At 25.5% G+C, this 17171-nt stretch overlaps 1 protein-coding gene across 2 annotated transcripts in view; it reads right to left on the bottom strand.

Moving 5' to 3' along the window:
• Positions 1–12400, bottom strand: part of Sh (Potassium voltage-gated channel protein Shaker) — a 695621-nt gene extending 683221 nt beyond the window's left edge. Inside the window, exon 1 of one of the 2 annotated variants that reach the window (XM_075301323.1) lies at positions 11672–12400. In XM_075301323.1, coding sequence (XP_075157438.1) covers positions 11672–11673 — 2 coding nt within the window. In that variant the 5' untranslated portion in view covers positions 11674–12400. The remainder of the gene's footprint in view (positions 1–11671) is intronic. The other variant, XM_075301324.1, reaches the window with a different exon arrangement.
• Between the last annotated feature and the right edge of the window lie 4771 nt (positions 12401–17171).

Below are 17171 nucleotides of genomic sequence, written 5' to 3'. Positions count from 1 at the left end.
CAAATTTTTATTTCTATAGAAAATTCTATCAAAATTTTAATTCTATAGAAAATTTCTATAGGAAATTTTGTCAAAATTGTATTTCTATAGAAAATTTTATCAAAATTTTGTTTCTATAGAAAATTTTGTCTACATTTTATTTCTGTAGAAAATTTTGTCAACATTTTTTGACATTTGGAATGACTAATTTTTATTTTCATAAAACCTTTAATTGCTTAAAAAATAATAATAATAATAAAAAATAAGACATTAAAATGTTTCATTATTTACCAATAAAATTGTTGTATTTTTTTTTGTACATATAGAGACGTGAATTATTTTCATCCTTATTTTGTGTTTATATATGATTTCAAACTATAATATATTTTTTTGTAATAACTAATATATGTTGCGTGTATGTTCAAGGCTAACTAAAACACAACATCAACTAATAAAACCCAAACAAAAAAAAAGAAAAGTCTTAATGAAATGACATAGGAGAACACATAGAAGAATTTAACTTAAATATATGAGAGGAGGATATATGAAGAAGCCTCTATATATATGGAATTGATCACTTACCCGCCAGCAACAAGTATCATCTGCATTTTGGCTTATATTCGTAAAGCTTAATTTTAATTGCAATATTACTTTGATTATTTTCATATATGAAAATATGAGTGGAGGATGTTTTGATGTATAAACGAAAACCAAAATATTTATAAAATCTTATCAGGCGTAGAGATTTGTTTTCCTATTGTTGTTTTTGTCGGTGATTTAAAATCCTTTTTTAATTAGGATTTTTTTTTTTGGAAATGGAGATTTTTGTATCATATTATTTTTTTAATATCATGGCCTTTGGAGGATTTTTTCGTTTTAATTTTTTGTTTTCAATTTATTTTTTTTTACAGTTTGTTAAGTATATAAATATTTTGAAAATTTAAAGGAGACAGATTATAGATGGAAGTCATTTATGATTATGTTTTGTCTGTTTTTTTCTTTACTTTAGACAAGTAATAATTCATGATGAGGCCTTGATGCTTTTATTAATGATGGTGGTGGTTAATAAGAGTAATAGTTGTAGCAATATTTGCAATAGTAGTAGTGGTAGTAATAATGGTAATAGTAAACTGCTTGCTTTAGTTATTGTAGTATTTTTAGTCATTTTATTAATGAACACAAAGAAAATATTTTTTCCATAGAATATCATAGTACTGGCGTAAAAATTAGTTTGTTTTTTTGGTTTTGATTTTTCTTTTGTCTTGCTTAAAGAAAACAACAAAAGACAATTAGTGAAACAAAATAATATTTTCAAACATTAAAAAAAATAAATGTATTTAAATTCATTTGTAAATATTATATCAAGTATTGGTAGCAATAGTAATATTTTATAACCAAGTATTATGTTAGAGAAAAAAATAAAATATTTTTAAATAGGAATACATATTTGATTTTGTGGACAGAAAAAAATCATGCTTATGATAATGAGAGAATTGTAGCAAATTTGTATTAGAATCAATACCAACGGCGTAGATAGAGAGAAAGAGAACTAATTCCATTCTCCCTCTGAACGAGGGAGAAATACAAATAAAAATATTAATAAATGCTTATAGAGATAAAACCAACTAAATTTTTCATCAAATTTAAGATTATCAAAAAAATAAAAATTATTGTGAAAAAAAATTCACTTATTTTTTTATCGTAGAAAGCTGATTTCGCAATAAATTTTATTTCGATAAAGTTAATTAAAACTAAGTTTAATTTCGGCTTCGATTAGAAAATAAATTGATCCAATTTATTTTTAATTGCAATCGTGTCACGTTTTTAGATCTAATTTTTAAAGAAAGATATTTAAAACTTAATTGTAAGAGGTACTTCACAAATTTTCTATAGAAATCAAATGTTGACAACTATTCTATAGAAATAAAATTTTGACAAAAATTTCTATAGAAATAAATCTTTGACAAAATTTTCGACAGAAATTAAATCTTTGACAAAATTTTCGACAGAAATAAAATTTTCACAAAATTTTCTATAGAAATGAAACTTTGACAAAATTTTCTATAGAAATAAAATTTTGGCAAAATTTCCTCTAGAAATAAAATGTTGAGAAAATTTTCTATAGAAATAAAATTTTGACAAAATTTTCTATAGAAATAAAATTTGGAAAAAATTTTCAATAGAAATAAAATTTTGACAAAATTTTCTATAGAAATAAAATTTTGACAAAATTTTCTATAGAAATAAAATTTTGACAAAATTTTCTATAGAAATACAATTTTGACAAAATTTTCTATGGAAATAAAATTTTCTATATAAACAAATTGTGACAAAATTTTCTATAGAAATAAAATTTTGATAAAATTTTCTATAGAAATAAAATTTTTACAAAATTTTCTATAGAAATAAAATTTTGATAAAATTTTCTTTAAAAAATAAAATTTGGCAAAAGTTTCTATAGAAATAAAATTTTGACAAAATTTTCTAAAGAAATGACATTTTGACAAAATTTTCTATAGAAACAAAATTTTGACAAAATTTTCTATAGATATAAAATGTTGAAAAATTTTCTATAGAAATAAAATTTTAACAAAATTTTCTATAGAAATACAACTTTGACAAATTTCTATAGAAATAGAATTTTGACAAAATTTTCCACAGAAATAAAATTTTGACAAAATTTACCATAGAAATAAAATTTCCCCAAACTTTTCTATAGATATAATTTAACAAAGTTTTCTATATAAATAAAATTATTAAAAAATTTTCTATAGAAATAAAATTTTGACAAATGTTGCTGTAGTCACAAAATTTTGCAAAATAATATTTTTTTTTGTTTTTTACAAAATTTTCTATGGAAATAAAATTTTGACAAAATATTCTATAAAATAAGATTTTGACAAAATTTTCTATAGAAATAAAATTTTGACAAAATTTTCTATAGAAATAAAATTTTGACAAAATTTTCATTAAAAATAAAATTTTGACAAAATTTTCTATAAGAATAATATTTTGACAAAATTTGCTATAGATATACAATTTTGACAACATTTTCTATAGAAATAAAATTTTAACAAAATTTTTTATGGAAACAAAATTTTCTATATAAACAAAATTGTGACAAAATTTTCTATGGAAATAAAATTTTGACAAAATTTTCTATAGAAATAAAATTTTGACAAAATTTTCTATAAAAATAAGATTTTGACAAAATTTTCTATAGAAATAAAATTTTTACAAAATTTTCAATAGAAATAAAATTTTGACAAAATTTTCAATAGAAATAAAATTTTGACAAAATTTTCATTATAAATAAAATTTTGACAAAATTTTCTATAAGAATAATATTTTGACAAAATTTGCTATAGATATAAAATTTTGAGAAAATTTTTCATAGAAATAAAATTTTGACAAAATTTTTTATAGATATAAAATTTTAACAAAATTTTCTATAGAAATACAAATTTGACAAAATTTTATATAGAAATAGAATTTTGACAAAATTTTCCACAGAAATAAAATTTTGACAAAATTTTCTATACAAATGAAATTTTCCCAAAATTTTCTATAGAAATAATTTGACAAAATTTTCAATGAAAATAAAATTTTCTATAAAAAAAAATGTGACAAAATTTTCTATGGAAATAAAATTTAGACAAAATTTTCTTTAGAATAAAATTTTGACACAATTTTCTACAGAAAAAATTTTTGACAAAATGTTCTACAGAATAAAATTTTGACAAAATTTTCTACAGAATAAAATGTTGACAAAATTTTCTATAGAAATAAAATCTTGTATAGAACTAAAATTCTTACAAAATTTTCTATAGAAATAAAATTATTACAAAATTTTCTATAGAAATAAAATTTTGACAAAATTTTGTATGGAATTAAAATTTTGACAAAATTTTCATTGGAAATAAAATTTTGACAAAATTTTCTATAGAAATAAAATTTTGACAAAGTTTTCTATAGAAATAAAATTTTAACCAAATTTTTCATTAAAAATAAAATTTTGACAAAATTTTCTATAATAATAACATTTTGACAAAATTTGCTATAGATATAAAATTTTGACAAAATTTTCATTAAAAATAAAATTTTGACAAAATTTTCTATAAGAATAATATTTTGACAAAATTTGCTATAGATATACAATTTTGACAAAATTTTCTATAGAAATAAAATTTTGACAAAATTGTTTATGGAAACAAAATTTTCTATATAAACAAAATTGTGACAAAATTTTCTATGGAAATAAAATTTTGACAAAATTTTCTATAGAAATAAAATTTTGACAAAATTTTCTATAGAAATAAAATTTTGACAAAATTTTCATTAAAAATAAAATTTTGACAAAATTTTCTATAAGAATAATATTTTGACAAAATTTGCTATAGATATAAAATTTTGAGAAAATTTCCCATAGAAATAAAATTTTGACAAAATTTTTTATAGATATAAAATTTTAACAAAATTTTCTATAGAAATACAACTTTGACAAAACTTTCTATTGAAATAGAATTTTGACAAAATTTTCCGCAGAAATAAAATTTTGACAAAATTTTCTATAGAAATGAAATTTTCCCAAAATTTTCTATAGAAATAATTTGACAAAATTTTCTATGAAAATAAAATTTTCTATAAAAAAAAATGTGACAAAATTTTCTATGGAAATAAAATTTAGACAAAATTTTCTTTAGAATAAAATTTTGACACAATTTTCTACAGAATAAAATTTTGACAAAATGTTCTACAGAATAAAATTTTGACAAAATTTTCTACAGAATAAAATGTTGACAAAATTTTCTATAGAAATAAAATCTTGTATAGAACTAAAATTCTTACAAAATTTTCTATAGAAATAAAATTATTACAAAATTTTCTATAGAAATAAAATTTTGACAAAATTTTGTATGGAATTAAAATTTTGACAAAATTTTCTATGGAAATAAAATTTTGACAAAATTTTCTATAGAAATAAAATTTTGACAAAGTTTTCTATAGAAATAAAATTTTAACCAAATTTTTCATTAAAAATAAAATTTTGACAAAATTTTCTATAATAATAACATTTTGACAAAATTTGCTATAGATATAAAATTTTGACAAAATTTTCTATAAGAATAATATTTTGACAAAATTTGCTATAGATATACAATTTTGACAAAATTTTCTATAGAAATAAAATTTTGACAAAATTGTTTATGGAAACAAAATTTTCTATATAAACAAAATTGTGACAAAATTTTCTATGGAAATAAAATTTTGACAAAATTTTCTAAGATTTTGACAAAATTTTCTATAGAAATAAAATTTTGACAAAATTTTCTATAGAAATAAAATTTTGACAAAATTTTCATTAAAAATAAAATTTTGACAAAATTTTCTATAAGAATAATATTTTGACAAAATTTGCTATAGATATAAAATTTTGAGAAAATTTCCCATAGAAATAAAATTTTGACAAAATTTTTTATAGATATAAAATTTTAACAAAATTTTCTATAGAAATACAACTTTGACAAAACTTTCTATTGAAATAGAATTTTGACAAAATTTTCCACAGAAATAAAATTTTGACTAAATTTTCTATAGAAATGAAATTTTCCCAAAATTTTCTATAGAAATAATTTGACAAAATTTTCTATGAAAATAAAATTTTCTATAAAAAAAAATGTGACAAAATTTTCTATGGAAATAAAATTTAGACAAAATTTTCTTTAGAATAAAATTTTGACACAATTTTCTACAGAATAAAATTTTGACAAAATTTTCTACAGAATAAAATTTTGACAAAATTTTCTACAGAATAAAGTGTTGACAAAATTTTCTATAGAGATAAAATCTTGTATAGAACTAAAATTCTGACAAAATTTTCTATAGAAAAAAAATTATTACAAAATTTTCTATAGAAATAAAATTTGGACAACATTTTTTATGGAAATAAAATTTTGACAAAATTTTCTATGGAAATAAAATTTGGACAACATTTTTTATGGAAATAAAATTTTGACAAAGTTTTCTATAGAAATAAAATTTTGACAAAATTTTCTATAAGAATAATATTTTGACAAAAATTGCTATAGACATAAAATTTTGACTAAATTTTTTATAGAAATAAAATTTTGACAAAATTTTTTATAGATATAAAATTTTACAAAATTTTCTATAGAAATACAACTATAGAAATACAAGTTTTCTATAGAAATAGAATTTTGACAAAAATTTCCACATAAATAAAATTTTGACAAAATTTTCTATAGAAATAAAATTTTGCAAAATAAGATTATTTTTGTTTGGTAGAATTTTCTCCATATTTTGGTAGATTATTTTTGGCTCGAGTGGCAATCATGGATTTCAAAAGTTTGTGAGGTCGCATATCCTGCAGAAATATTGGGCATCAAAAAGATATCATCGCTGTACCTGCTCCATTTTCTTCTACACACAAAAAAAATTATTTTTGTTCAATCACGAAATCAATTCATCCAATTAATTTTTAATTGAAATATCTTCAGTCACAGAAATGATACTATCAATTTAAAAATTAATTGAACCAATTAAAATATTAATCGATACCATCAATTTTTATTTCAATTAAATGTTTAATTGAATAGTTTTTAATTCAGATTTTTTTCCAATTAAGACTTTAATTGGAAAATTTTTCATGAATTATTTTTTTCTGAGTACCTGTACTGGCAGACCGTCGACTGGGAAAAAGTGGAAGTGTAAAATTATTATATGGCTGTCATCCAGTTCGGACGATTAATTGAGAGAATTACGATATTATTTAGGGTAGAAAAAATTGTCTAGGGAATATGTTCTGAAAACACGTAGAATTTCTTAGCAAAGGACGGTAATGAGTTTCAAAAAATTGTTACGCCCTATTGACAGACCTCCAAATGGCACCAAAAATTCAAAATGGCTTTGGGAAGGATAAAATGGTTGTATGGCTACACAATTCTGATCTATTAGCATCGACCCGGACTTTGATATATATATATATATATATATATATATATATATATATATATATATATATATATATATATATATATATATATATATATATATATATATATATATATATTTTTTTTTTTTTTTTATTTTTTTTCTTTTCATTTCGAGAAACAAATGCATATATTTTTTTATTATTAATATAAATGCATTAATGTCATATAAATAACATATTCTTTTAATTACGGTTTCATTTCTTTCTCATGAAATAATTCGATTAAAATTTTTATAATTAGTATATCGCAAATACAACAAAATTAAATGTAATTGCATTTAATATAATATGAAAACAAATACAAAAAAATCACGTGTGAAAGTCATATATAAACAAAAAAAACTCAAAACAAAAATCCATTAAATGACAGTTATAAAATAACCATTTCATTCGTGTATATTATTTTTGCTGTCAACTATCAAATATGGCTGAAAAATGCAATGGCAGTTAGAATTGCCTGCTTTATCGATAGCATGCAATCTACACCGTACTGGGTGGCGAATGAGTGACTTTTTATTCCACACCATTGAGCAATCCATTCATCATACGCCATAGTGACCTACGTCACAGCAATGCTTGATTGTGATGGACACGCAGACAATGCCTGATGTTTTATCGACATATATTGCAGATTATCAAAAAAGAAAAAAGACCCAAAACTTCATTAAATGATTTTTATCTAAATGGTGTTTGGTAAACAACAATGTTGATAAGCCATAGCCTTTGATTTGAATGTATTCGTTGGAATTCCATATGAGTTATGTGAAATTCTAAAAATGATTCAAAAAATGTTTCATTTATTTTATATGGACTATTTATATTGATTGCAAATGATTTAAGTTTAAAAAAATCAAACAGAGGTTATTGCAATTTAAAATACAACATCAAAATCTATGAAAAATTTTATTACTATATTTTTCACATCATTTTACAGTAAAAAAATTTCTAAAGCATTTTCCAAATTATAAATGCTTCTCCTACAGTCTTGTAATTGAATGATTCTTTTTTGTTGTAGTAAAGAAGACAATGAAAATTTTTGTTTAAAATTCTTGCACAGTTCAATTTGAAAAAGTATTTCAGAAAAACATGGACCGTATCCGAAACGATACTTTTGGGAAATAAAGAAATCGTAAGACCTTTTCCAAATAGTTCTTGATAATATTTAAGAATAATACGAAGTAGTTTCTGCAACTTGCTATTACATGTACTAAGCAAGTTTGCCCAGAAATATCGTCATTTTGGAGACAAGAGGATTTGCAAGATGTGATTTCGCAGGAATTGCCAAAATCTGAAGACGATGAAAAGATTGCCACGATTGCCACAATTGGTAGAATTCTACAAAAAATTGTAGTTTTTTTACTCTTTGATAGAATTCTTGATATTTTGATAAAAAGAAAAAACGTTGACTTAGCAAAATTTCTAGAAAAATAAAATGTTCAAAAATTTTTCTATAGAAACAAAATTTTAACAAAATTTTCTGTAAAAATAAAATGTTGACAAAATTTTCGATGGAAATACAATTTTGAAAACATGTTCTATAGAAATAAAATTTTGACAAAATTTTCTTTAGATATAAAATTTTGACAAAATTTTATTGAAATAAAATTTTGACAAACTTTTTTATAGAAGTAAAATTTTGACAACATTTTATTTAAAAATAAAATTTTGACACAATTTTCTATAAAACTAAAATTTTAACAAAAATTTTATTCCAATTTTGACAAAATTTTTTACAGAAATAAAATTTTGACAAAATTTTCTATAGCAAAAATTTTTGACAAAATTTTCTGCAAAAAAAATTTGGACAAAATTTTCTGCAAAAAAAAAATTTGGACAAAATTTTATAAGGAAGTTTTGACAAAAAATTCTATAGAAATAAACTTTTAACAAAATTTTTTCTAGAAGTAAAATTTTTACAAAATTTTCTATAGAAATAAAACTTTGAAAAAATGTTCTATAGAAATAAAATTTTGACAAAATTTTCTTTAGATATAAAATTTTTAAAAACTTTTATATAGAAATAAAATTTTGAGAAATTTTTCTATAGAAATAAAATTGTGACAAAACTTTATATAGAAATAAAATTTTGACAAACTTTTCTATAGAAATAAAATTTTGACACAATTTTCTATAGAAATAAAATTTTGACACAATTTTATTTAGAAAAAAAAAATTGAAAAAATTTTCTATATAAATAAAATTTTGACAAAGTTTTCTATAGAAATAAAATTTTTTATAAGAGTAAATTTTTGACAAAAATTTTCTATAGATATCAAATTTTGACAAAATTTTCTATAGAAATAAACTTTTAACAAAATTTTTTATCAAAGTAAATTTTTGACAATTTTTTTTAATAGAAATAAAATTTTGATAAAATTTTCTATAAAAATAAAATGTTGACAAAATTTTCTATAGAAATAAAATTTTGAAAAAATTTTCTATAGCAAAAAATTTTTGACAAAATGTTCTATAGCAAAAAATGTTTGACAAAATATTCTATAGAAATAAAATTTTGACAAAATTTTATATAGAAACAAAATTTTGACAAAATTTTCTATAGAAATAAACTTTTAACAATTTTTTTTATAAAAGTAAATTTTTGACAAAATTTTCTATAGAAACAAAAGTTTGATAAAATTTTCTATAGAAATAAAAGTTTGATAAAATTTTCTATAAAAATAAAATTTTGACAAAATTTTCTATAGAAATAAACTTTTAACAAAATTGTTTTATAAAAGTAAATTTTTGACAAAATTTTCTATAGAAATAAAATTTTATATAGAAATAAAATTTTGACAAAATTTTCTATAGAAATAAAATTTTGACAAAATTTTCTATAGAAATAAAATTTGGCAAAATTTTCTATAGAAATACAATTTTGACAAAATTTTCTGCAAAAATAAAATTTACAATATTCTATATAAAAAAAAAATGACAAAATTTTCTATAGAAATAAAATTTTGACAAAAAATTCTGTAGAACTAAAATTTTGACATAATTTTCTGTAGAAATAAAATGTTGACCAAATTTTTTATAAAACTAAAATTTTTACAAAATTTTCTATAGATATATAATTTTGGAGAAAAAATTTCTAGAAATAAAATGTTGACAATTTTTTTTATAGAAATAAAATTTTGGCAAAAACTTTCTATAATATAAACAATTTGATAAAAAGAAAACATTATTTTTTAATTTGGTAGATTTTTGATAAAATTTTCCTAAAATTTTTGTAGAGTAATTTGGCACAAGTTGTAACCGTGCCAAAGATTCTTTTTATAGAATTTTGTTAATTCTTTTATAGAATTTAGTCCACATAAACTAATATTTGATTTCTGAAGCCTCACATTTCATCGGGAGCGGTTGAAATTACGTTTATAAGATTATTCATAGTTAAATTATACTCCAAAAATGAAGATTTTTTTCATAGTGAAACAAAACACAAAACGAACGTTAGCTATTGAAGCTAGGTTTGCCTAAACGGAATTAGCTAAAAAATCAGGCTTTACTTCTAGATATCCGCAATCATCCTCAACCGCACTATTCACTAAATGGGTAGCACAATTATGCTGGCAGTTAGAGTCGAGGGTATAATAATTGCCTTTATGTGGATACCAAGATCCTCTCCCCGTGCGTAGCCATAATTATATTATTTGTGTTTTTTTTTGTTATTGTAACAAATCGATTGATTGCAATTAATTATGTATCAATTTAATATTTGCATTGTTTTATTTAATAATCAGAAGTTTTTTCCATATCAAAAAGAAATTAATTATATACACATAGAAAAAATCAATTAAGAGTCTCTTTTCTCTCTATTCGTATGCCATAGGCTAGTCAAGTGTACAAGTTGTGACAAAAGACAATTTTTTGTGAAAAAAAATAATAATAAAACAAAACGACATAAAATAAATCAAAGAACAAAAAGATGTAGACAATGATATTGTAGTAATACCGAAGTGCAAAAATATTAAAATTTATAAAAAAAAAACAGTGTGTGAAAAATCAATATTAAAATATATTCATTTAATAAGCATTCCATTAAAAAATATTGCATATGTTTTTTTGTTGTGTAAAGGCTTTCATTGAAATCATTCACCGGAACCCAGCATAACAATTCAATTGCGATAACAAAGAGCTTGGCATAAAGACCAACACAACATAGTTGCCAATGTGATGGTCATTTATTACAGCACAATAAACAATGAACACACACACGTACACATATCAAAGCTTAAATATCACACGATACAAGCATTTAAAGACAATGGTTTAGCGATCGACGAATGTCATTACACATCACTCGTAAGACATGACAGCTAACAAGCATAAATTGACCAACAACATGCTCAGCACATACACACACACACACCCGCTCAAGCATTCACTTGCTGCTCACGCTCATTCTCTCTGTGTGTAATTCATTCATACACACTCAACATGCCTCATGCTCATTCTTTGGAAGATTGGCAGACACCCACCCACCCATACACCCACAATAGCACAAAACAAAAGAGAACAACATGGCATTCATTAGATTGTTGTGGTATTTCTATGGTTAGAAGGAATAAAAGAAATTCACATCAGCAGAGTGGGTAGTAGTAGTAGATGGTTTTATACTTAATTGCTTTATAGTTAGAGGGGGTTATTTAATCGCTCTCATTCTCGATTTATGAAACTAACATTATTGTTATCGCTTATTTGCATCCTTGGTCATTTGTCAGGTTTTTAAATTGGATCCTCCTTGGGTCTTTGAGGTTAGGGTGTAAGTATGTGTGTTTGATATAAAAACAAAATTCGTTGGATGATTTAGTCTGTGTTATTTTTTTGGTTTTTGTTATTTCTTTGATTGTTGTTGATTTATTTATTTATTAGCTTTCTTCTATGTACACTTTGGTAGTCTGTGTTTGGTCTATTTTGTTTTTTTTTTTTTTCTTTTATTGTCTCAATGGCTGCTTGGTTGTTGCAGGTTTTTTTTTTTTTTTTTTTTTTTTTTTTTTGCTTGTGATTTCCCTTTTTTTAGGTAATTTATGTGGTTGTGTTTAAGTTATTGTTCTATATATTTTTTAAGTTTTGTACTGTTTGTTTATAAACACAAAATTCATAGACACCACTCAAACACTTAACTCTCTTATTCACATATCCTCATTCAATCTAGGACCAAAAAAAAAAAAAAAAATATTCAACCATACTGCAGAAGAAGTATTTGGATTAAAACTAATAGCCCTACACACACATATATTTTTCAGTCATACAAACACATTCATACATGAGACTTCAATTGTTTCCTATTGGTATTTTGCTACTCCAATTTCAATTGATGAAATTGCAAATTTCATTTGATGATTTTTTTCCTCATTGTATGTTTGTTTAGTCCTAAACTTGGTTTTGTTTTTATGTTTTTTTTTTTTTTAAGCTATCCTAAGTATTATGTTTCATAGTTTAATAACTTTATTAAACTATTCATATAATGAATGAATTGTGCGTCCTTTAAAGAAGTTTAATCGGATCTCAAATTTTGTTGGTTGGATTTACCTGCTGCATTATTTGATTTTTGTAAATCATTAGATATTATATATTTTTTTTTTAGTTTTTAAGGATTTTAATGCAAATCCAAAGACTGAATAAATAAATAAATAAGAAGGTTAATGATCAATGGAAAATTGTAGAATTTTACAAGATTTCCAAAAAATTAAAACTAACCAAATATGTTGACAGGTCTTTTTCGACAACTACTTCCCAAACAAAAAAATAACCAAAACAAGTATATACGGCCGTAAGTTCGGCCAGACCGAATCTTATGTACCCTCCACCATGGATTGCGTAGAAACTTCTACGAAAGACTGTCATGGACAATCGAATTACTTGGGTTGTGGTATCTTAAAACTTCTTAACATCGTTTTCTAAATTGTGAGTTAGTCCATACGTGGTATGTATTAGACAATACGTAGAGATCCAGAATTGAAATATGGGGGTCGCTTATATGGGTGCTATATACAATTATGAACTTGAAAAGAGGCCAATTTTTGTGTGATTGGGGATCGATTTATCTGATGGCTATATATAACTATAGACCGATATGGACCTAGTTGGGCATGGTTGTTAACGGCCATATACTAGCACAATGTACCAAATTTCAACTGACTCGGATGAAATTTGCTCCTCCAAAAGGCTCCAAAAGCCAATCTCGGGATCGGTTTATATGGAGGCTATATATGATTATGAACTGATATGGACCACTTTTTGGCATAGTTGTTAAATATCATATACTACCACCACGTAGGGAGCCACCGTGGTGCCATGGTTAGCATGCCCGCCTTGCATACACAAGGTCGTGGGTTCGATTCCTGCTTCGACCGAACACCAAAAAGTTTTTCAGCGGTGGATTATCCCACCTCAGTAATGCTGGTGACATTTCTGAGGGTTTCAAAGCTTCTCTAAGTGGTTTCACTGCAATGTGGAACGCCGTTCGGACTCGGCTATAAAAAGGAGGTCCCTTGTCATTGAGCTTAACATGGAATCGGGAAGCACTCAGTGATAAGAGAGAAGTTCGCCAATGTGGTATCACAATGGACTGAATAGTCTAAGTGAGCCTGATACATCGGGTTGCCACATAACCTAACCTAACCTAGCAGGTTTGGCAGGTTGATTCCACAGAAGGTTACCTTTTGCTAAATTTGAATAAGATCGGTTAATAAATAAAGCTGTTATGACCACATTTTGGAAAATTGGGCGATGCATATAGATGGAAGCTATATCCAAATTTGAACCGATTTCCATTAGTTTTGGCACATATAGTAAGTTCTATAGAAGATTAGAGTAGGCCAATGTTGAGTAAGATCGAATGATAAATAAGGGTTTTATGGCCAAATTTGGGAGCTATAGCTAAATCTGAACCGATTTCGATGAGATTTTGCACATATAGTTTAGTACTACATAATATTAGATTTGGCCAATTTTGAGTCAGATCTGTTGGTAAATAAAGGTTTATGGCCAAATTTGGGAGCTATAGCTAAATCTGAACCGATTTCGATGAGATTTTGTATGGTGGTAAATTAGATTACTCTGCGCCAAATTTGATGCCGATCGGTTAGTGAAAGAGTGCCATCTGACCCCATTTATTGAAATTGGGCGAAATATATATATGGGAGCTATATTTTAATTTGATCCGATTTTTCCCAAATAGCGTTCGTCCTTCTGTCAAAAAAAGGCCACATACCAAGTTTCATCAAAATCGATTAATTATTGCGACCGGAACAACAAATACATAGACAGACGGACACACACCAATGACTATATCGACTCAGGAGGTGATTCTGAAGTCGATCGGTATATATTTCATGGGGTCTAAAATCAATATTTCTGCTAGGCACATTTTTTGGCAGATCAAAGATATTATGCCCTGACCACTATGTGGTTTAGGGTATTAAAAAATATATATTTCTACAAAATTGTTGATCCTAAATAATCACGAAAATTAAATATCTAGAACGGTCTTTTAAGTGGCTGGGTTAAATTTTAATTTAAGCCTATTTTAACCGTATCCCCATTATTGTTGGCCTATGGCATTCATTAAAGATGATATTATTGTGAAATTTTTAGTTTTTTTTTGGCGCAGCTATGATTACACCACCTATGGTTTTATACATTCCCCATTTGGGTTGATATCCCAAATCGGATAGGTATAATGACAAAACTTCAAATGTTCCCTCTTTCACTTTTCTTCCATTAAAAACTCCCACTCTACCACTCATTTAAATGTGTATGGTGGAATCTGAAATCTGAAACATATTGAATTTATATGGCATACGATTATCACTTAGTGTTGAATTTGTTGCATTAGGAAGATAAAAACAAAAGACCACATCAAGGCAATACATTGAAAGTGTGGTAACAATTTTCTGGCGACAGTCTGCAAACTTTCCATTACAGCAACCCCAATTTAGTAGAGTCATACTATCACTTTCACTTGCACTTTTGATTTTTTTTCGATTTTTGCTTTGTCATATTTTGTGTGTGTTGTTGTTGTTTTTGGTTTTTTTTTTTTTGTGAAATGTTTCTGGCCATAATTTATGTGTGTATTATTGAAGTATTATTGATTACACTTTCTTGGTGAGGGTCATATACAGTTTTGCTGGGGCTGCTGTTTCTGGAGATTTTAATGATTTCGTTTCTAAATTAAGAAGTTGAACGAGGGCTGCCGAGTGCAATCAACAGAATAGAAAATCAGCCGTTGCAGCAACAACGTTTTTGTTTGTATGTGTGCGTTTTTGTTTTTTTCAATTTCATAGAAAGCATTTCGGAAGGCGGTGTAGTAGAGTCATAGTGGGATATAGTTTGTTTCTGTGTGGTAAATAAGGTCTCAATCCATCCATACTAACATACATCAACCATCCAATATGGCTTGAAACCACACAGCAATTCATCCATCCATGCAATGGGGCCTTTGCACAATGGCTTGATGTTAGATAAGAAGGACATTATTAGCAAAATGGGAGGCTAATAACCCTCTAATGCCCCAATTTTTTCGCCAGCTGATTAAATATTCAATGTTAAAGACACAAAAGCAAGAAAACGAAACAAGAAAAATTTATGCGGTAAAATTCTGTATATGCTGCAAAGCCTCTTGAACAGATTTTACTAAGTTTTTTATTTATTTTACCCATTTTTGTTGTCTTAAGGTGTGTTTTACTATAAGCTTACTGATTTTACGAAGCCCGGCTAAAGGCGGGATTGGGCATTAGAGGGTTAATCATACATACATAGTTTAGTTCAAGGATGACCTCAAGACGAACCTAAAAAAAAGGATGTAAGCAAAGATTAAAGTCGGGCGGTCAGTCCCTTCACCATCCTGTAGATCAACATGCCCGATACTATCCCGATAAATCTTTATTCCAAAACCCGACACCGTTCATGCTTATAATCTTGAAGCGATTCTGGAGCCGTTATGAATACGGGACCAATGAAAATTAGCCCCAAACCCCTAATAGAGATATGACCCCAAAAAATTATATGGAAAGCAACAACGCCAAATTTTTTCTTTTTAGATAGTAGGTTAGGTTAGGTTAGGTTATATGGCAGCCCGATGTATCAGGCTCACTTAGACTATTCAGTCCATTGTGATACCACAGTGGTGAACTTCTCTCTTATCACTGAGTGCTGCCCGATTCCATGTTAAGCTCAATGACAAGGGACCTCCTTTTTATAGCCGAGTCCGAACGGCGTTCCACATTCCAGTGAAACCACTTAGAGAAGCTTTGAAACCCTCAGAAATGTCACCAGCATTACTGAGGTGGGATAATCCACCGCTGAAAAACTTTTTGGTGTTCGGTCGTAGCAGGAATCGAACCCACGACCTTGTGTATGCAAGGCGGGCATGCTAACCATTGCACCACGGTGGCTGATAGTAACTTCGCCTGTTTGCGTTATTAAAATAAATGCCATATTTCAAAGGAAAATGAACACCAATTTCCTTTCGTTGCTCCGGCTATCAGCTAATGAGGCCGGCTTTCTGCCAAAGTTTAAGACTTTCTCCTATGGACAGAGTCCAATGTGCGGCTAACGCCATTCCCAAGAGATTCGTACTCAGGAACATACATTTATTGCTATCTTAAAAATGCATACTTTCCCATCAGCTAACACATATTTTCATCAGTAAGAGTTCATTTCCTTTAAATTAAACATGAAAATGAGACATAATTTAATTTTGTGGTTGATTTCAATGCTTCAGTTACATTTTTTGTGAAGAATTTAATCAAAAGATTTTAAAATTTTCAATCCCAAGAATATTTAGAGATGAACCAAAATATTCCTTTTTTGGTCACTAAATAAATTGTCACATTTTTATTTTCGAAAAAAAAGACTTTACACAAAATACTTAGACTCCGAATCATCTCCTCAGTACGATTGCCACAGTTGGTAGCATTCTAGCAAAAATGGTAGATTTTGTACTGCTGGGCAGATTGGTCGACCTTCTTCAGGTTTTGGTAGATTTTACAAAATATTCCTCTCCACCTGAGATATATTTTACAAATTTTTCTATAAAAATAAAACATTGAAAAAATTTTCTATAGAAATAAAATTTTGACAAACTTTTCTATAAAAGAAAATTGACAAAATTATCTCTTGAAATAAAATGTTGGCAAAATTTTCTATAGAAATAAAATTTGGACAAAATTTTCTA

The sequence above is a fragment of the Haematobia irritans genome, chromosome 3 (assembly GCF_050003625.1).
Source record: "Haematobia irritans isolate KBUSLIRL chromosome 3, ASM5000362v1, whole genome shotgun sequence".
NCBI classification, from domain to species: Eukaryota; Metazoa; Arthropoda; class Insecta; order Diptera; family Muscidae; genus Haematobia; species Haematobia irritans.
This window is presented reverse-complemented; position numbering and strand designations above follow the sequence as displayed.